The sequence below is a fragment of the Mobula birostris genome, chromosome 30 (genome assembly GCF_030028105.1).
Source record: "Mobula birostris isolate sMobBir1 chromosome 30, sMobBir1.hap1, whole genome shotgun sequence".
Taxonomy (NCBI): Eukaryota; Metazoa; Chordata; class Chondrichthyes; order Myliobatiformes; family Myliobatidae; genus Mobula; species Mobula birostris.
The window spans coordinates 31112881-31135590 of record NC_092399.1 but is presented as its reverse complement, the minus strand read 5'-3'; the positions used below and the strand labels follow the sequence as shown (position 1 = coordinate 31135590).

The 22710-nt window shown below is 39.9% G+C and overlaps 1 protein-coding gene across 6 annotated transcripts in view; it reads right to left on the bottom strand.

The window, feature by feature from the left end:
• The window catches only part of stk40 (serine/threonine kinase 40), a 93956-nt gene that overhangs the window by 16670 nt on the left and 54576 nt on the right, over positions 1-22710 (bottom strand). For all 6 annotated transcript variants that reach the window (XM_072247167.1, XM_072247161.1, XM_072247164.1 and 3 more), the window contains exons 7-8: positions 17538-17653; positions 7578-7722 (exon numbers count right to left, since the gene is read on the bottom strand). In XM_072247167.1, coding sequence (XP_072103268.1) covers positions 7578-7722; positions 17538-17653 — 261 coding nt within the window. The remainder of the gene's footprint in view (positions 1-7577; positions 7723-17537; positions 17654-22710) is intronic.

The window sequence follows — 22710 nt, the reverse complement described above, 5'->3', positions numbered from 1 at the left end:
TTTAGAAAACCTAGCACATTTATTTTTCAGCATAGACCCCTCCCACATTTACACACTTACTCCAGTGGTCGTGGAGCATATGGATCCCTTCTTTGTAGAAGTGGTGGCCTAAGGTAGAAGGAGATAAGTTATTAACTTCAAACTTTCTGCATTATCACTCAAAGAGTTGAACTGCACGTGCATGTAACGAGAGCGCCTTGGACCTCCAGGTGGTCCACAGCAGGGGTGATTGACAAGTTTGTGGCCTAAGGTAGAAGGAGATGAGTTATACAGCTCTCGTTACATGCACGTGCAGTTCAACCTTTTGAGTGAAAATGCAGAAAGTTGGAAGTTAATAACTCATCTCCTTTTACCTTAGGCCATGAACTTCATATCAATCATCCTTGCTGTGCACTACTTTCTGGAGGTTCCAGACGCCAACTTCTACAAAGAAGGGATCCGTATGCTCTACGACTGCTGGACTAAGTGTGTAAATGTAGGAAAATGTGCTGGGTTTTCTAAAATTGACTCCTTCTACCTTAGGTCACGAACTTATCAATCACTCATCATATATTGGCACTCTGGAACATGAAATTGCCCACTCTCTCCACTTCTGATCCCTCTATGAGGATTGGTTTATGTTCCTTCATCTTACCCTTCCTAAAGTCCACAATCAACTCTTTTGGTCTTGCTGTTGCTGCAACACCACTTAACCAGCTGGTATATCTCACTCCTGTATGCCCTTTCATCACCATCTGAAATTCTGCCAACAGTAGTTATATCATCAGCAAATTGATAAATGGCATCTCAGCTATGCCTAGCTACATAATCATGGGTGTAAAGACAGTAAAGCAGCGGACTAAGCACACATCCCTGCGGAGCACACATCCGATGTGAAGTTATCAGCGATGTGAAGGTGTCATTTCCAATCTGCACTGATTATGGTCTTCCAATTTGGAAGTCAAGGAGCCAGTTGCAGAGGGAGGCACAGAGGCCTAGGTTTTGTAGCTTTTCGATCAGGACTATAGGAATTATGGTGTTAAATGCTGACTTATAGTCAATATTAACAGACCCTGACATAGATATTTGCATTGTCCAGGTGGTCCAAGGCTGCACAAACTGCCATTGAGACTACATCTGCTGTAGACCTATTGTGGCAATAGGCAAACTGTAGTAGGTCCAGGTCCTTCCTGAGACAGGTATTGATTCTAGCCATAACCAACCTCTCAAAGCATTTCATCACCACGGATAGGAGGGCTACTGGACAATAATCAAAGAGCAGTGTGAGCTGCCTCAACTTGGGCACTGGTATAATTGTTACCTTTTTGAAGGTGGGAACTTCTGACTGTAGCAGTGAGAGATTGAAAATGGTTTTGAATACTCCAATCAGTTGGTTGGCACAGGTTTCCAGAGCCTTACCAGGTACTCCATCGGGCCCTGCTGCCTTGTGAGGTTTCACCCTCTTGAAAGACAGCCTGACGTCAGCCTCCAAGTCAGAGATCACGGGGTTATTGGATGCTACATGGATCCTCATAGCTGTGGTTTTATTCTTGCTTTTAAAGCGAGCATAAAGGACGTTGGGCTCATCTGGTAGTGAATGCATCACTGCCATTCATGATGTTGGGGTTTGCTTTGTACGAACTAATGCCCTGCAAACCCCACCAGAGTTGACGTGTATCCAATATCACCTCTAACCACTCTCAGAATTGTTTCTTGCTCTTGAAATAGCCCTCCACATGTCTGGATCGCCAGACTTAAATGCCATAGATCTAGCCCACAGCAAACTATGAACCTCCTGGTTGATCCACAGCTTTTGGTTTGGGAATGTAAAATTTTTGTAGGCACACACTCATCCACACAGATTTTAATAAAGTCAGAGACAACTGTAGCATACCCATCCAGGCATGAAGATGGTTCCCTGAAGATAGTTCAGTCCACCGATTCAAAGCAGTCCTTCAAGCACTACTGTGCTCCCTTTGTCCATACCTTCTTGGTCTTCACTACTGGTGCTGTAGTCTTCAGTCTCTGCCAATGCTCAGAGTAAAAGTACAGCCAGGTGATCAGACTTACTGAAGTGTGGATAGCACCTTAGGTACTCCTGAACTTAGTGTAACAGTGGTCCAGTGTGTTATTTTCTCTGGTATTACAGATGATTTGTTGATAATTATTTAGTGACTTTATCAAGTAGGCCTGGTTAAAATCCCCCAGAATGATGGAGAAATCATCAGGATGTGCTGTTTCACATCTGTGGATTACATCACTCAGTTCATCTGCAGCCTGTTTGACATTAGCCTGGAGGAATGCACACTGCTACCAAAATTATCGCTAAAATCTCTTGCGATGTCACCGACACATTGGTACACCAGGAGGAGTTGATCATGAGCCATACACCTCCACGTCTGTTTTTGAAAGACTCAACCTCTTGACGATAGATTGTCAACCTGTCTATTCAAATTGCTGTGCCTGGCATGGTTTCCCAATTTCTTAGCATTTAAAATGGTTTCAGGGTTTCCATTTAAACTGGTGGATAACATCATATTTTTTCCAGACTGCATTTCATTGGCCACATTCCTTTCCATCTGTTTATCCTTCCTCTCCTTTACATCCTTGGCACTGATCTCATTCTCACTCCGTTTTGTATTATCAGCATTATTCGGAAATATTAGTACATTTGGTCCCATTAACCACATTTATAAATAACCTAAGGCCACACTGCCAGTCTGAGAAAGACCCAATTATTTCCATTTTTTTTTTAATCAGTTGGCCAACGCTCAGTCCACTTGAGTAATTAACTCTCAGATTCATGAGCTTTAACTTTGATCCTGTGATGAGTAATTTGTGCCATGTCATCTGCACATTTGTGCTCATGCTGCCTGGATCTGAGCTGATCAACAGGTCCTCCACTGCCGAGACTGCCAACCCCGTACCACATTGCTGCAGCATAGTCACGATGGAGTCTTCTGCTGGGAGCCAGTTGCTAGCAGTGCAGCAGAGTCGACTGCCATGCAATGGATATCTCAGCACAGCTGGCCCAGAGGATTCATGAAACCACTGACAGTGGTCAGGTCTTCATACTCCAGACTTCACAGCTATTAACGCTGTCAGTGTGACAGGGGTCATTGAAAATAGGTGACAGGAAAAAATATTGACTGGGGAAAAAAAAAGCTTTTCAGTAACTGTTTTCAAGCAGTAAAATGAAACACTACAAGGTAAAACACTAACTACGAACTAAATAATAACTATTTGTCTTCTTCACAGCATCGAATTCCTCCCAAATAAAGACGACTGTTCAGATGGGAGATTCTCAGCATGGGAACTGGCAAGCCTGCAGATCACCCACAGGAGCAGCTCAGGGAAGCTGCTGCTGGCAATGCAAGGGCAAAGGGCAAAAGATGCCACTGCTGGCCGAGGCCATCATCCGAATTCTACACTGGGAATTCTGTGCAGATCGCCACACAAGTTCCAATACAAGGCTAGCATCCAATGTCTCCTGAACAAGTCATTTATCATCCTGCTAAACAGACAGTAGCAAATCAATCCTAACTGACAATTCCAATACAGATAAATTCGCTTTTTTTGCCTTTTATATTAGGACACTTTAAATTTGACTAGCTTTGTACTTTTCTTAATTTATGCTGGTTTAAATACCAAATCATAAACAGAAAGCTGATAAAAAGCTGTTGAGCCCAGCCCATTCACCAGGGCAGTTACAGTTACCAACCCAACTTCCAGATAATTCAGCAAATTTACTTAGTTCAGCTTCCTCAAATGTCAAGTTCAGCAAAAATCTCCACATTACAAATCAGTATTTCACTTAATTTAGAATATTTGAACAATGAGTACATTTCATAAAAGCAATCAAAAGGGAAGAAGATCTGTTCTTCCATGTGATGCTGAGTCAATGGTTGATTAACACTGTACAAAGTAGTTCATAACTGAATGAACAATGCATGCCAGGCACACTGTAATCAGTGAAATGGTAATGGACTGAGACGCATGAGACCAGGGAATCTCTGCAAACATGATACTAACAGTCAAATGAAATCAAAGGTGAACAGGTCTCATACTCAAGTGACTGAGTCTATGATCAAAAACTACATCCAGTTCTGGTTAATAACGTACTTCAATCCTGGGCATGTCACAACAGTTCTTCAGTTAATCTGCCCAACCAAACCCTCACCTCTGAGCTCGTAGCCCATGAAAAGATCCTCACTCTTGTGCTCTGATACAGCCCTCACCTTGGCTTTCAAGTCCATGGTACATAGACTCAGAATATTGTGGCAAACAATCGATTTATTGAATCACCACCTGATCTCGCTGGAACACCATTGGCTCTGCTCCCATCTGCTGAAACAATTATGCCAGGAATTATCCATAAATAAATGCCTAGCATTGTACTCTATGGCTTGAAGTTTTAAAATCCTCTGCACTTCTGCATTCTCAAACTTAAACTTTGCCAAAACTCAGCTTACTCAATAGTAAGGCATTTCCTGAATCAAATGGTAAAATGTTAAGGTTCACGCACTAGCTCTAGCTCTGAACCTTCTCCAATTTTTCCTCATTCACACCAGCCCACCCCACCCCATGTCTTCGTATAAAGACTAATACTTATTCCTTTGACAATCTAACCATTAAAACTGATGGAACACACAACTTCTTTCCACATCTCCCAAGTATAATGATATTTACCTTCTCCACTCCATAGTACCACACCCTCCCAAATACAACAGAACACCATTCTCTAGACACTACTGTCACCAGCAATCACTGACCCTGATTAAGTACAGTCAGTGTGGAATTTGGTACTTAAACTACCTCGAATATATGTGGTTGGCAGGAACATAGTGGGAAGTGAGACAGGGTAAGTTATAAGGAAATAGTGAACAAATTATAATGTTGGATTACTCTGACAGCTGGTATGGAGGTTGATGGGCCAAATATCACATGGAAATGAAATAAGAAACTGTCTCTCCAAAATCCTTCAAGTATATTGGCAGCCCCCCAAATGGGTGCCCAACTCTCTCAGAACTCTGCTTAGCTCAATACATTCAAATTTCAACCTTCTTACCTAAATAAAGCAATTCAAAGTCACAAATGACATCTGGTATGATTGTGATTGATCATCTGTGGTTACTTTCCATTCCAGAAGAGATAGCCCTCAACTAATTACTACATTCTTCTCTATCAATTTGTAAAGTGAATAGTGAACAATAGCTTCAAAATTACCACTGAGGAACCCTAAGAGAATTTACCTTCAGCTCCTTGTATGCATCATCCACACTGCCTTCCCATCTTCCACAATTACAATGGCACATTCTACATGTAAACCTGTGATACTGAGCTCCCTCAAAATCCACATCTCCCTCATTGACCAACTATTTCTGAATTGTAACATTACTTGTCCGACTGCAAGTACTGGATGAGCAGAAACTTTCTCCTACTGAACAGGGAAGAAGTCTCTCATCTGTGATGAAATACAGGAAAGACCAAAAAGCTCCATTATTCTCAGTTTTCACCACAAACTACTTTTCCTAGCAACTGACTCTCTCTACTCCTTAGCAACTGGCAGAAACAGAACTTCCAGATGCCAAGGCATTAAGTTCTAAAAATCCCTTTTAAAACCTCTCTCCTTGCCTTTGCATATTAAAGACTCTCTGAGAAATCCCAGCAATTTGAGCAAGATTCTAGTCATTTACCCTAATAGGTCACAGCTTCCACTGATATCCACGATAGATTTGTGGATATCGGTAGAAGTGTGCAATTTCAGTCCAAAGGTTGCAGCCCAATAAAGCGCTGGCCATTAAGGTTGAATGGTATGATCTGTACTCCTTACAGAATATAATCAGACAGTGCCATAGATCTCCCAACCCTGAGGGAGGGAAATCCATATACTCAACACTTACCAAAGTAACCCATCAAAAATACTGCAGTTCCATTATAACGAATTGGAGAAATCAGTTTCCATGAGCAAGGCAATAATTTAGTTTTAATGCTTGTACCTGTTGTGTGCATGTGCTTTCAAAAATGTTAAGTATTTTGATTGGTCCTGAATCAATGAGATTTGTAAACATAGTTAAATGCCAGGTTTAACAGTCAGAAAAATGAGATGCTGGCAACATTATTCTTACCAGTAAAACCAGTTTATATGGTCTCATCATTGTACTGGGAGCCAGACCCCCAATGGAAGACTGCAATGGGATCCAAGATGCAGTCAACCAGCAATCTATCTAAAATTTCCACTATTTTGGGAAAGTAGCCAAATCGAGGATACTCTACACCCCGGTCATTCTCTCTTCACCACCCCCAACCACCACCCATCCAGCAGAAGATAAAAGTTTGAGAATACATAACACTGGGCTAAAGGAGAGCCCCTTGTGCATTTAAATGTAACTCGATCTCCCAATCTACCTCTATGGCCCTGGCACTTTGTCTGCCTACATTTTCTTCTGTAACTATCACTCTGTATTAGACCTTTTTCCCCTTTTATACTACCTCGATATACTTGTATATGGAATGATCGGACCGGACGGTATGCAAAGCAAAGTTTTTCACTCTACCTCAATGTGACAGTAAGAAACCAACAGCCAATCTCCAGAGTAGGGGAAGATTTTCCTTTTGTTTTTTTATTTAAATGACTGTCAAGCTTTTAGATCATTTTACTACATTATAAAAGGTATAAAAATAGTTCAAAACTGTAAATTATAATACAACTATACATCTAATCCTACACAGTATTAATCAGTCATTCCTACAAAGCCAACATATGAATACCTTAAAAAATACACAGAAATCTCTTTTTAACTGTTTTTAATGGAGGTCGGGTTTGAGGACGTGATTGTTTTAAGTTCTTTAACTCTACTTGATACCTAGTGAGCCCATTGCTTTGCTTTTTAGATTAGTTGCATGGTGGGTTTTTTTTCTTTTCCTTATTGACATGTATGAAAATTAGTATACTATTATATTACCCTGTTATTTTATATCTAAACTGCACTGTTTGTACTAACTTCTTTTTGTGTATTAATATCTCTTGTAAAGTTATATTGCAACAGTGTATTAGTGCCTACATGGTTTACTTCTTGTGTACTAATTCAATAAGAAGATTTAAAAAGAAATCCAATGCACGATCCTTATGCGACTTCCAACCTTTCCTTGATTAATTGATATCCAAGGTTAAAGATTTAAAGATTGAAGATTAGCTTTATTTGGCACGACATATTTAACTGTGTTTCAATCTATATATCAAACCAAACCAGCGAGTTATTCTGGGGGCAGCCTACAAATGTCACCACGCTTCAAGTGCCAACATAGCATGCCCACAACTTACCAACGTAACCCATACGCCTTTGGAATGTAGGAGGAAACCAGAACCCAGGCAGTCTTGTGGACAATGCAAAAAAAAACACCTCCCGGCAGACAGCAGCAGGAATCAAACTCCAATCAGTGATGGCTGTAAAGTGATTGCTCTAACGGTTCCACTACTGTGCAGCCCCAGGAATCAGAAAAAAGCTACAATTTAACGACCACAAACTATAATATTACGTGTCTCAGGATATGCCTGAAGAGGAGGACGATCCTGTAAAAGAAACACACAAACTTACTCAGGGATGGTATATTCTGCTGCTTTGATTTTCCTGAAAAGCTCCTGAGGTATGCTGTCATAAAATGGAAATTGCCCATAAAGCATTGTGAAGAGCACCACACCTAGTGCCCACATGTCACTGGGTTTGCCCCTATATGGCCGGCCTGGAAAACAAGACAAAACAATTTAGGTAAAGCTATTGATTCAATGGTATAAAACCTGTTGAAATACGCAACAGTAACATTAAAATGTCTTTTATGCAAATAGATGATCCAAAAAATCTGCTCAGATCCATCATCTTGAAGGTATAAAGGCAGAGAATACTTTTTCTAATGATTTAGCCTCTCTCTGAAAATCACCTTCAATTCCACCTAAGGACAGTCTCATAAAATCAGTGCAACCCATAAACACTTTATCAGCTCTCAGTTGTTAGGCATGGTTTAAAGTTCCAGACTATTCACTGCATTACCTGCCCTTATGTATAACATTGCTAAAGTGCAATATGAAAATACACCAAGAATGAAATATTTGCATTCAACAATATGATTTATTACAATATTAAATAATCTCACAGCACCTCATACATCGTTTGAGAATGTGGATGGAAACACTAAATTTCTCCACACTTAGGCAAACATACCCATGAGCAATGTTGTTAGAACACTTTTGCCATCAGGCAAATAGCAAAATGAACGTGCATTCCACCAATAAAACAGTAGACAAGCCAAATCAATTTGTGGTTAGGTAGCCCCAAAATATAGAATAATGAATTGAGAGGAGCAAGAAATCCCAGTACTTTAAGAACCTGGGAAAGAAGTCATAGCCAATGTAACGAGGCTTGGCGAACAGAATGATTAAACAGAGGAGTAATACAGAAGTAGAACTGCACATTTCCTGCTTGAGTAAAAAGGAAGTAAAGAATTATGAAACTTGGAAGAAGGTACTAAGGCAGTCCTACATCCCATTACATTAGTGCCAGACCAAAATTGTTGTTCATGCTAATATAAATTTCCAACGTAGTCGAAGGGCTTGCAGTTTTAAGCATTTCAAATGCAAGGAAGGCATTTAGGTAGTTAGTTCCAAAATACTGTCTGGAGGCAAAAAAATTACTGTGAAAACTTGCTTCTGTATAAGTCACTTCAAAGCCATGGCCGCTGGGTATCGACCTCCCACATATATAGGTCTGCCCACACTCTATTTGGGCCTGATATATTTATAAATTTTAAAACTCACTAAGCCTTTGAAAACAATCCAACAGCTTGTTGAAGCTTTTCAATCCCACCAATATCTCACCAAATCTGTACTCTCTCTAATACAATCACATCCTTTCTGTGGAAACCAGAACAGTAGACTACACTGTCACCAAAACTGTTTTGTAAAATAACTTCTTTGCTTTTAAATTTAATGCCTTGACTAATAAAACATCCCACGTATTTTCTTAGCCACCCAAGTGGGATGTTTTATTAGTCAAGGCATTGGATTTAAAAGTAAAAGACATTATGCTATCATTTTACAAAACAGCTCGGGATGTTGGAGTTCAATTCCAACACTGTATGCAATTTGAATCCTCTCCATAAACATGTGGATTTCCTCTGGGTGCTCCAGTTTCCCCTCACATTCCAAAGACGTACTAGTTAGTAGTTTAACTGGTCATTGTAAATTGTCCTGTGATTAGGCTAGGGTTACATAGGAGGATTGTGAGGGGTGTGGCTCGCTGAGGTGGTTGAGCTTGTTCCACTCTGCACCTCTTAGTAAAATAAACAGAATGAAATAAAACTGTCTGTCTCGTTTCCTTTAGTGTTAAGTGGACACATACTCAAGGCTTTGTCCAATCCTCAAGCCTTCCTATCACTTACTCTATGTTGTGTTATAGTGCTGATAGAAGGATTGATGAAAGAAAAGTCAAAGTTAAAGAAAAGCCAAGTAACTTCTACAAGTATCCTAGTACTTCAGGGGTCATGATCGGAAACATATTTACACACACATCAAGCAAACTAAAGAAAATGTAAAAATTAAAATAGTTACCTTTTGACCAGGATGATGGTAATGAAATTGATTGTTAACTTACTTCTGAGATAGCCCAATGTGCTTCTCAGTTGCAACATGACCACAATGTTAAAAGCAAGAAAAGAAAGCTGGAAGGAGTGAGCTCGACAGGGATCTGACACAGCAAATAACACTCCCAACCAAATCAACCTTGCAAAGTCCTCACACAAACATTGGGAGATTGATGTCAAAATTCAGAGGAACTCCACAGGCTACCAAGTATATTTGAAGAAAGACACAAAAGACTCTGGATACACCTTCTCTCTCTGGCAAAACAAGGGTGAGAAAACTGGTTCATAAACAAATGCACCCTTGAAATCCCATGGAGTCAAATAGCATCAGGCCAAAAATCAGCAAGGAAACCTCCTCTGATACTTAGATGAATCAAGTCTCTCCACATTAAATAATGCATCACAGAAGGTCTGAAAGTATCAAAAATCACAATGTACATTCAGTGGGCATCACCAACACATATCAAGATGGACAAAGTCTGAATCTGCTGCAGATACCTCGTGATTCAACAAGCCAGATAAACATTACTGGCTTCACCAACTGATGTGTGGCACACCAGTGGAAATCAAAGTTCAAAGTAAATTTATTGTCAAAGTACATACATGTCACTATATACTACCCTGAGGTTCATTTTCTTGTGAACATTTGCAGTAAATACAAAGAAACAACAGAATCAATAAAAAATGCACACAAATAACCAATGCACAAAAAACATTGAAAATACAAAATATAATAATAACAGTGAGCAAAAAAATCAAAAACATGAGTTGTAAAGTCCTTGAATGGGAGCCCATAGGCTGTAGAATCAGTTCAGTGTTGGGTGAGTGAAGTTATCCCCTCTGGTTTAAGACTCTACTGGTTGAGGGGAAATCACTAGTGCATCGTCCACTCTGAGAACTATGAATCAAAAAGCGGTGCCTCAAGGAGGTGCCATCTGTCATTAAGGATCCTGACCAGCTGGAACATGCCCGCTTCTCATTACTACCATCAGGGAAAAGGTACAGGAGCCTGAAGAGTCATGCTGGACAATTTAGGCAGCCTCTTACTCTCCACCATCGGATTTCTGAACGGCCCCTGAACCAATGAACACTGCTTCATTATTAGCAAGAGAAAATCTGCACAGATGCTGGAAGAATACAGTCAACATTCAGGGCCGAGACCCTTCATTAGGACCGGAGAGAAAAAGAAAGATGAGGAGTCAGTAAGAAGATGGGGGGAGGCTCTCGGTCCAAAATGTTGACTGTACTCTTTTCCACAGATGCTGCCCGACCTGCTGACTTCCTCCAGCTCTTTGTGTGTGTTGACTGCTTCATTATTACATCTTTTTCCACTAGTTATTCCGTAATTTATAGTGATTTTTAATGTCTTTGAGCTGTGCTGCTGCTGCAAAACAACAAATATATCATAAAAGTCAGTGATAATTAATCTGATTCAGACACAAAGTCAGGGAGGACACAGTTCATGTGGAGTATAAATAACAAAGGAAATCAGCTAAACCAAGCCCATTCCTGCACAGCAACCTTCATATAGTTAAATCCTCATCTATTCTTAGGTGGTAAATTCCTTTTTTTAAAAAAATGGTTACTGGAGTAGTAGTTGCTCTCTGATCAACTGAGCTTCTTGAAATACAGCTAGAAAACAAAGCTGTTCTTTTTACTGCAAGGAGCAAAAGATGACCTCTTGCTTACCAACATCATTCAATACTAGGGAGTAACTAAAATTTCCTTCACTCCAACCCACAAGTGCAATGTCCTGACTCGAACCTTAGCTGGTATGTATTAAGCATATCACAAAATCAATCTTGAATCAGGTTAACATTTTTTTTACATTAAAAAACATTTCTGCACCAAGCCCTTCCATCAAAGATCCTCATCACCCAGGCCGTGCTCTTTCTCGCTGCTGCCACCAGGTAGAAGATACAAGATCCTCAGGACTCACACCACCAGGTTCAAGAACAGTTACTACCCCTCAACCATCAGGCTCTTGAACCTCCTCATCTATTGATATATTCCTACTACCAATGATCGCACTTTAAGGACTCCATCTTGTAATTTCATATTCCCATTATATTTGCATTTGCACAGCTTATCATCTTTTGCACTCTACTTGATCTTTCATTGCCTCTTTTATAGTTACTATTCTATGATTTGCTGAGTATACCCGCAGGAAAAAGAATCTCAGGGTTGTATTGTAGTGACAAATATGTACTCTAATAATAATACTTACTTTGAAAAATGCACAAGGAGTTTGAGGGCAGAGGGATGGAGAATAATGTTCAGCAACTTTGTCAGAAATGAGCCAGATTCACACAATTTGCAAAGGAGTTTCTCCAGCTATTTTTTCATTCCCCCCACCCTTCAGCAAACACCTGTTCAGATATCAGTTGGATTTAAGTACTTATGTGTAAAGTCCTAAGATCTTTCAGAGATCTGATAAAATTTCATTAACTCAAATTCCTAAGTGTCTCACCATACCTGCTCTCTAACCTGTTGAATATTTCCTGCATATATTTTTAAGGACAATATTAATCATTCTGTGCGATAAAGGTGAATAATCATTTCTACGTGCTTGCTAAATACTGCTTATGTGACCTTGATTGTTCAGAGCTTGTTAACATTCCAGCTACCAAGAATACATAGCTAAACTTTGTTCTAGTTTGAGAATACTTTTCTGACTTTCAGCAGGAAGTTGTTCTTTAATGAAATTTCCCATTATACATCAGAAGTCCAGGTTAAAATACTGAGGGGTATCTTGCAACCAGTTTCTGACACACAAATGAATACAAGCTGATCACTGTTGAGAAAAAAAATAGCAACCAATGACTAATGTGCAAGGTGCTCATGTTGCATATTTTCCATTACAGGTGGATTCCAATCAAGAACAGAGAGCAGGAACTAAAACAAAAAGAGCACAAACATTTCCACAAATCACTTCAGTTGAGAAAAGCAGTTATGTTTTTTTTTTAAAAAAGAGCTTCTCCACATCAGATATTTTAATTGAAATTTCACACTTGAAAAAAGACTCACAGTACTCAACCTTTAATGAGGTGTTTCTTTAGCCGCAAACAACAGGAATTCTGCAGATGCTGGAAATTCAAGCAACACACATCAAAGTTGCTGGTGAATGCAGCAGGACAGGCAGCATCTGTAGGAAGAGGTGCAGTCGACGTTTCAGGCCAAGACCCAGGAGTCCTGACGAAGGGTCTTGGCCTGAAACGTCGACTGCACCTCTTCCTACAGATGCTGCCTGGCCTGCTGCATTCACCAGCAACTTTGATGTGTGTTGTTTCTTTAGCCGGCTCAGCTAGCCTAAACAATAATGACCTACAAGGCACAGAAAGCAGGAAACCTTATCCTGAAGCCAATGAAGTAGGGAGTTTGTTTATTGTTGGAGATCATTCTGTTTGCAGATGACAAGGTCGGAGTTGTGGGTAGTGTGAAGGTTGTTGCAGATTGCAGTGGACATTGACAGGAAGCAGAGCTGAGCTAAGAAATGGCAGGTAGAGTTCAACCCAGAAAGTATGTAGGATACATTTTTGGAAGGTCAAATTTGAAGGCAGAAGACTGGGTTAATGGCAGGATTCACAGTAGTGCAGAGGAACAGAGGGACAGGGGGACCTTTAGGATCTGACATCCATAGACACCTCAAAGTTGCCATGCAAGTTTATAGAGTGCTTAAGGTGGTATTGGTGTGTTGGCCTTCAATAGTCGAGCAATTGAGTTCAAGAGCTGCAATGTAATGCTATATAAAATGCTGGTTAGACCACACTGAGAATATTGTGTTCGGTCCTGGTCACCTCATCATATAAAGGATGTGGAAGTTTTAGAGAGGGTGCAGAGAAAATTTATCAGGATGCTGCCTGGATTAGACAGCACGTCTTATGAAGATAGGGTGAGAGAGCGATAGGTTGAACTTTTGTCTTTGAGTGAAGGATGAAGACAGGTGATTTGACAAAGGTGTACAATATGATTTAAAGCATAGATTGAATGCATAACCAAAGACTTCTTTCCCCAGGGCTGAAATAGCTAATATAATACAATTGTACAGTGACTTGAGGAAAGCAGGCTGGGAGAGGGGATAGCGGAGGCAAGATCCTTAAACATGGTGGATGCATGGAACACCCTGCCAGGGGTGGCGGTGAAGGCGGATGCATTAGGAGCATTTTTGAAAGTCTTATATAGGCACATGCATGATAGAAAATGAAGGCCTATGTAGGATGGAAGGATTAGATTGGTCATAGAGTAGATTAAAAGGTCAGCACAACATCATGGCATTAAGAGCCTGTATTGTACCGTAACCTTCTACGTTCTTTTCCTACAGAACCTGGCATGGTAGATTTCAGAATTTCAACTTAAATGAATCAACAAATAATCACGCAAACACGAGGAATTCTGCAGATGCTGGAAATTCAAGCAACACACATCAAAGTTGCTGGTGAACGAAGGGTCTCGGCCTGAAGCATCGACTGTACCTCTTCCTAGAGATGCTGCCTGGCCTGCTGCGTTCACCAGCAACTTTGATGTGTGTTGCTGCAACAAATAATCACACTTTCCAAAGAATAGTTACGGTATGCGATGACTATTTGACACACCTCTCTTGCAGCTCTCTATTAAGCAACTCATCAGTTCATTCCCTGCCCCCCCTTGGTATTGTCTAACATATTTTTCCTCGTCAATATACTCATTCGTTTTCCCTCTTTGACCATTAAGACCATAACACATAGGAGCAGAGTTAGCCCATTTGGCCCATCAAGTCTAATTCACTATTTCATCATAGCTGATCCATTTCCCTCTCAGCCCCAATTTCCTGCCTTCTCCCTGACTAATCAAGAATCTATCATCCTCTGTCTTAATGCCTTAAATATACCCATGACTTGGGCTTCCACAGCCACTTGCAGCAACAATTCTGCAGGTTCACCGCTCTCTGGCTAAAGAAATTCCTCGTTACCTCCGTTCTAAATGGACGTCTCTCTAATCTGAGACTGTGTCCTCTGGTCCTACACTCCCCACCATAGGAAACATACTCTCCACATCCACTCTATCAAGGCCTTTCAACATTTGATCAATTTCAGTGAGATCTTTCTCCACCCCTCCCCCTCCCATTCCTCTTGAATTCCAGTGAATACAGGCTCAGAGCCATCAAACGCTCCTCATAAAATAAACCTTTCAATCCCGGAATCATTTTCATGAAAACCTTTTTGAACTCTCTCAAGTGTCAGTAAATCCTTTCCTAGATAAGGGGCCAAAAACTGCTCACAATACTCCAAGTCAGGCCTCTCCAGTGCTTTATAAAGCCTCAACATTACATCTTTGCTTTTATATTCTAGCACTCTGGAAATGAATGCTAACATTGCATTTGTCTTCACCACCCAGTCAACCTGCAAATTAATCTCTTTGGCCTTCAAATTTCTTGAAGGCCACAATAGAATCTCTAACTACCTGCCGCCTTGCACGCATATTGCCAATACGCAGAGCAGGAACTTCAAATCGCTCTTCAGCCTTTTCCCTGAAGAAAGCAGTACTTGTGTCACTAACCTTTCCTTTTCACTGTAGCACTTGACTACAGGAATGATTTTAGTAAATCTCCTCAGGATTCACTCTAGCATCTAGTAGGAAGGTTTATTAAATCAATATGTAGATAGTCCAATAAAAGGAGGGGCTATACTGGTCGTGGTGTTGAAAAATGAACCTGGCCAGGTGACTGACCTGTCAATGGAGAACAGTTAGAGAACAGTGATCACACCCCCCTAAGTTGCAAAACAGCTATATAGATAAATATGAATCTCGCTTATTCATATGGACCGTAAGTATTGGAGCAGGGCAAGCTACAAGAGTATTAGGCAGGAATTGGGAAGAGTTGACGGGAAACAGCTGTTTTTGGGCCAGTCCACATCTGACATGTGGACAGTGTCTAATGACTAACTGCACATAATACAGGGAAGGTATGTTCTGGTAAGGAGGACAGACAAGGATGGCAAGATAAAGGAACCCTGGATGTCGAGAAAGTGATGAATTTAATCAAATAAAAGGAAACATACAAGATTCAGGAAGCACTCAGGATTATAAAGAACCCAAAAAAGAACTGTAGAAGGGATTTAGAAAAGACAGGTGAGTGCTATGAAGAGCTCTTGGCAAGCAAGTTTAAAGACATTCAATGTCTTCATGGCATTTGATACACACAAAAGCAAGAGGATAACTAGGGTATGGACAGGACCACTCAAAGATAAAGGCCAGAACATGTGCCTGAGGCAGATGTTTGATCAGTCCTAATGAGTATTTTGCATCAGTAATTTCAGAAGATGAGGAGGTAACCATCTCCAGACTTGTGCTTTTCAATAACCTTTATGCAGAGTTGCTTGGTGTGTTCTTTTGTCTTCATGGTGTAGTTTTTGCCAGGATACAGGATACTGCCTCACCAGCAGTTGGACCTTCCAGGTACAGGTGTATTTTTGCTACAATCAATTGAAACACCTTCACTGCACACAGGAGATTCTCCATTTAACTAATTATGCGACCTATAAAACTAAATGGCTACACCAGCGATGATTTGTGTGTAATATTAAAGGAGGTGAATACTTATGCAGCCAAATATTTTGTGTTTTATATTTATAATTAATTTAGATCACATTGTAGAGATCTGTTTTCACTTTGATACAAAAGTCTTTTTCTGTTGATTAGTGTCAAAAAGCCAAATTAAATCCACTGTGGTTCAAAGTTGTAAAACAATAAAAGATGAAAATTTCTGAAGAGGTGAATACCTTCTATAATATACAGATACTGTATATTCTATGTTCTATTATTCCCTCAATAAACTCAAATACAATCATCTTCCTTAGCTGAAGTTGCAGGTCCAGCCAGTGAAGGTGATCCCTTTCATCTCTCCTACCCCAGAAGTTATCAGGATCACTGAGCCCAAGATGGTTTGGATGTTGAGGATGCTACTCTCAATACCGTTTATTTGCTGTACCCCACAGATTCTAAGACTTCTCCAAGGCCAAGACAGCATGTTTTATCCATTTTCACCACCATCGTCAACATCAGCAAACTTAAGCGCATGCCTCCATATACTGGCATATTCAATGACTATCAGTACAAATTTGCACAATACTCTTCTGTGAGTTTAAAAAAAAATCAGATAATGATTCCTCTGCACTCAAGTGACATCACCACCAAATTGGTATCTTGTTTCTTTACATAACCAATCAAGAATCTATTTCATCATCCTGGAAGATAACATTGTCCAAAATCTTTAACAACGATGAAGTTCTTGCTCCAAGAACGAACTGGAACTCAATTGGAAACAAAGTGGGAGAATGGAAACCTGACTGGATGAGAACTAACCAGTTAGGAGGGACAGACCATGGGGTTACAAATACCACTGGACTAGACTTGCCCAGGCATTATCCCTGATGAAGGTGCAGAGTTTGTCATCGAAACATCAGTTATAATCGATACTTGTACCTAGCTAGAAACCTGAGAAGGGTTTATTCATCATTGTCCAGAAACCTAAAAACTTACAACATAAAACACAATGGCTATAAAAGTCTTTCAACCATTTTGGAAACAAAAGTTAAGAATATTCTTTGTTGCCTGCATAAAATAAATCCTTATTTTGTAAACATATTAAAATAGAAACTACTCTCCAAATTTGTAATCTAGACTAAAAATACAGCTTTTCCCTCATCATTCTCCCCAAGGTAGCTGACTAATTTCTTACAGCAGATACATTATTAGATATAGTCAAGATGCTGATGGATTTCACAAGGAGCTGAATGAAACAGACAATGCAAGAATAGTGTAGAAACTGGGAAAACCTTGTTGGTCTCACATGAACATACTCAGCAAGAAATAAAATAGGATTAAATAGTGATTTTGTCCATGCCTTTGCCAACAGTCTTAAATAATAAGGAATGGGAACTCACCACTCAGCACATCAGGGCTGATGTAGGCTGGGCTTCCACGCTGATCTTTGAGTAAATCATCCTCGCTAACTAGATGCTTTCCTAGGCAGAAGTTCGTGATGGTGATCCGATGGGTCCTGCAGGAAAACAAACACAAAAGCACACACCTCAATATTTATTAGGCACTTGAGATGGAGAGTAGAAACTGCAGAAATAAAGGAAATTCATTTTTCCACTGAAGGTGTTGACATTAAACATTGTTAGCTTTTAACAATTTGTACAGTTATTCCATGCATTGCTGACTCAATTCTTATTCCAGAAACCTGGGTCATTAAATAAATGAAAGTACAGTGCACTTTCCAGCTTATATTATGCATCATAACAACCTTCATGCTGCACCACACAAGTACAGAACTGAAAAGGTGGGAAGGTGCTGAATTCCTGAGCTTCTAAATTAACAAGACTTCATTCTGTTAGAGCCAACTCCCTCCCAGGATATAGAGTGCCCAAAAGTGAAACTGTGCAAACAATAATTCTCTGAAGAGAATTTTTCTTAAAATATTCAAAAATACCAGCATACATTGCCAATCACCTGATCTTCATAAAGACACACTCCAGACCCACTACTAAGCATTGGATTTCATCATGACAAAAAGAGCTGTGCTTGCAATTAGCACCTCAAAGGATACTGGAAGTTATCAACAGATCGACAGGAAACCATTTATTCTTGTACATCCTGGGTAAATAACAGCAGGTCACTTCAAAAGTTAAAGTGTACAGGATCCATCCATAAATGAAAAGTTTCCATTCCCAGAAATTATCAGAATCAGATTTATTATCACCGGCACATGACGTGAAATTTGTTAACTGAGCAGCAGTTCAATGCAATAAATATAGAAGAGAAAAAAAAATAAAAATAATAAATCAATTACTGTATACATATATTGAATAGATTAAAAAACTTGGTCTGTGAGTTGTAGCAAAGTAGTGTTACAATAACAACGGATATTGGCTGAAATGTCCTTGATGTTAACCTGATGTCCAGAAACATTGTCAATAATGAGCAAGGATCTATTGGTGTTGGATATTTATTTTTACACAACGTTGTTGATCTTAGAGGTACTGCAATGCCACCCACCCAGATCTCCTTTTTGTTAGATCACCACATCAGCTGAATGCACCTGACCATCACCAGAATCCTCAGATTCTCCAAAAGACTAAGAGTTTTAACTTCCATCATTACGTCCTGGACCAAAAACAAAATAATCTATAGCCACCCTGAAACCTGGAGCAGATTTTTCATTCCTCGAGATGGCCCTTAATGAAGCCATCCTTCTCCAAAAAAAAAAGGGCCATCTCATCTAAACATCACAGAGAATATTTCCTGTCACTAAAGTACGTGCCTTTGCTGACTTCCTTCACAACGGACATTTGCCAGGTTTGCACTTTTTCAAAATATTCAAATGAACAATGGCAGTTCATTTGACATTCCACCATATTTGAGACTCATCACCTTCCTCACATTCTTGCAAGTCTTGCCAAAAAAGATCATTTTTTCCAGATCAACACCATGTTGAATCTGATTACACATTTAACCCTTTTTCCATTCTTTGCATTACATAACAGATGCTGCAGCCAGATGTCTCTGTAGTCAAGTGATCGCTCTCTTTCTCTTGATGGTGGGGAGAATTTGCTGCCGATTATCAAGTTGGAGAATCTTGGAATAAAACGTGATGTGGTAGAGTGTAACATTATAAAAGCAACTGTTTGTTAGTCTCCCCTTTTGCTGTGAAATGGGTGACATCCCTGGGTCCCTTGTTAATGAGAGACTGCCTGTAGCATATCTAACTGTTGGGTAAACAGTTTTTGTTGACTGCAGATCATGGTGTCTCTGTGGAGGCTTAGCTGTTGCTTGGTGGTTGGTGGGCACTGATCTTTCTGTTGAAATAGGTGGGGGTTGATGTTTTGCTGCTGTCTGTGCAAGGGCGTAGGGAAAGGGGGCTTTGAGGCTCTAACATTTTTCTGTTGTTCTTTTGGCTTCTCCTGGTCTTCATGGATGTGTGCAAAGAACAAGCATTTCAGGTTGTATACTCTGATAATAAATGGAACAATTTTCTTTCTTAGGGATTCCCTCGAGACTGAAAATTATTTACTTCCACTCCATTTACTTCTCACGTTTAATCAGACCACTGTGGGAACCACAGATGGGTCGGATGGCAGCAAGGAAAAAAGAAAAGCAATAAAATTGTTCTGCTGGGGTGGGAAAAACAAAGGAAATATCTGCAAGAGGGAAAAGAACCAAAAAGACTAAATGCTAATAACGCAGGATCATTAATTGTATTTGACCTGTCTGGATGAGGTAAATGGATGGTAATAAGAACAGTCAAGGGAAGGGAAATATTGCTAAAATATTTTGGATCTGCTTAAAATCTGAAGTTAAAAAATGCTAGAGAAAAAAGTCAGGCAGCATCTATGGAGACAGAAAAATCAAGACGGTAAGATATAGGAGCAGAGTGAGACCATCTGGCCCATCGAGTCTGCTCCGCCATTCAACCATGGCTGATCCTTTTTTTCCCTCCCCTCTTTAACCTCAGTCCCCTGCCTTCTCCTCGTAACCTTTGATGCCATGTGCAATCAAGAACCTATCAAACCCTGCCTTAAATATACCCAATGACCTGGCCTCCACAGCTGCACATGGCAACAAATTCCACAAATACACCACCCTCTGGCTAAAGAAATTTCTCCACATCTCTGTTTTGAAAGGGGCCCCTCTTAACCTGAGGCTGTGCCCTCTTGTCTGAGACTCTCCCATCATGGGAAACATCCTTTCCACATCTACTCTGTCTAGGCCTTTCAACATTCAAAAGGTTTCAATAAGATTCCCCCTCATCCTTCTAAATTCTAGTGAGTACAGACCCAGAGCCATCAAACATTCCTAGTATGATAACCATTTCATTCATGGAATCATCCTTGTGAACCTACTCTGGACCCTCTCCAATGCCAGCACATCTCTTCTAAGATGAAGAGCCCAAAACTGTACTCAATACTCAAGGTGAGGCCTCACCAGTGCCTTATAAAGCCTCAACATCACATCCTTGCTCTTGTATTCTAGACCTCTTGAAATAAATGCTAACATCAAGCCAAAATTCCAGGTCATTTTGAATAACCTTTCATCATGCAGATTTTAACACCTTTTTGCAGTTCATGAATAATCAGGAACTAAGTAACATCAACTCGGAAATAGGAATGTTGGGAACTGAGTACATGCAGGAATTAATAAATTTGCGACATGATCTGCTATAACTGATGTACTAGACAAATAGGGAAAAGAGCAAAGCCAAGCATGGACTACATTACAGCGGGAAACAGAAAGCAGAACAACAAAATATTAAATACTTGTTTAAGGTCTTAAAAAAAAACTGCTGCTCAATGCACAGCCACATTGACGTGCATGGTATAAAAACAGGTCATAAAGAACCTCAGTTGATCAAAGTTTGGTGACAAAAGACACAACAATGAGGCAGTCATTGAGAAATACCACAAATTTTGGCAAGGGAAAGCACTGACATGTTGGCATTCATCCAGAATCATCTGGTCAACACTCAGGGAGAAGTACCCATGCTGGAATGAATAACAGAACATTCTTTTCCATCGTTTGACAATTGAAATCCAACCCATTTCCAAATACATTAATAGGATTAACAAACTGGTTGGGATATTCAGTTCCTACAGATGCTGCCTGGCCTGCTGCGTTCACCAGCAACTTTGATGTGTGTTGCTTGAATTTCCAGCATCTGCAGAATTCCTGTTGTTTGGGATCACCTATTCCCTATTTTAGCTCTGATTTCTGAAAACCGCTGACAATTTGTACAAGTATGATTCCTGTTAAAAATACAGGTTTTCAATTGTCACAATCCACAAGAAACAGATTAAACACTTGTACGCTTGCTTATTGCCCTTACAAGAATGAAAACCTCAAAGTCTTTTCAGGTCTTTTCAATCTTTCTCAATTCTCCGCTAAAGTACCACTGCAAAGACAATCTTAACAGTGACTTCTCTAGCATGACTTCTGAATCAATGTATTCATAATAGCATTTATAAAGTGACAACAGTAATAAAGTAAAATAATATGCAGTACTATTACATTGAGTGTGTGGTTTTCTGGCACCTAACTAACCGGCATTTGAAGGAAAAAGCCGACATCAGGCTAACTGGAATATTTGATTTACTGGTATCTGTCACGTTTGGTATGCGTCAGATAACAGAGTTTTCACTATAACACATCATAATGCAGCAGGGGCACAAATTCCACAAAGATCCTGCTTTAAGCCAGTTTCCCTCCAATTGTTGGCCATTTGCCTGTTCAAGTTCCCTGTTAACAGGAGAAATCTTTTGGGGGAAATGTCAATTACTGGGCCTGAAGAAATACAAGTTCAAAAACAATGCATTAAAGTGAAAGAGGAAATGAGGCCATGGATGTTGCGCCCTAGCTGTCTAGATACACAAGCAAGGGCAGTACAACACGGAGAGCAAGCTGTTGCCAATGTAGCAAGCTCTTCCTCTCCATGCATCTGATGAACCCAAAGGACGGGAGAGACCGTTACAGTTTGGCACCAGCAGCATCACTGAAAGAGAAAATAATTATTCAAATACACAACACTGTAAAATGCTTCAATTAGAAAAACATTTTCAAAGAAAGCAGACGTAATGACCCCTTTGTAAACACTTATGGGGGATATGTTATTGAGCTAGATCCAGACTCAAGATTTTAAATCCCACCAAGGCAACAAAGGAACTTAAACTCGTTAAATATGGAGGAAAAAAATCTATTACCAGTAATAACACAAACTGTCTTTAGAGAAAGTGTTTAATTTTAAATCTAGCCTGACCTCTCAAGCAACGTCAAGTCCACTGCAATGTAGTTGACTCACTGTCTCTGAAATGACATGGAAAACTACTCAGTTTGAGGACCATAAGGGATGACAACAATATAATCACTTCCAATGTTGGCCATATTACAAACTAATGAAAAACTTAACTCCTTTCAAATCTGGTTGCACTGATAGGTGGTATTAAGAACTAATGACTATAGCCACAAAATTTTAAAGGGGAAAAATCATTCTCCACCCAAAATGTTGACTCTTTATTCTTTACCAAAGATGCTGCCTGATCTGCTGAATACCTCCAGCATTTT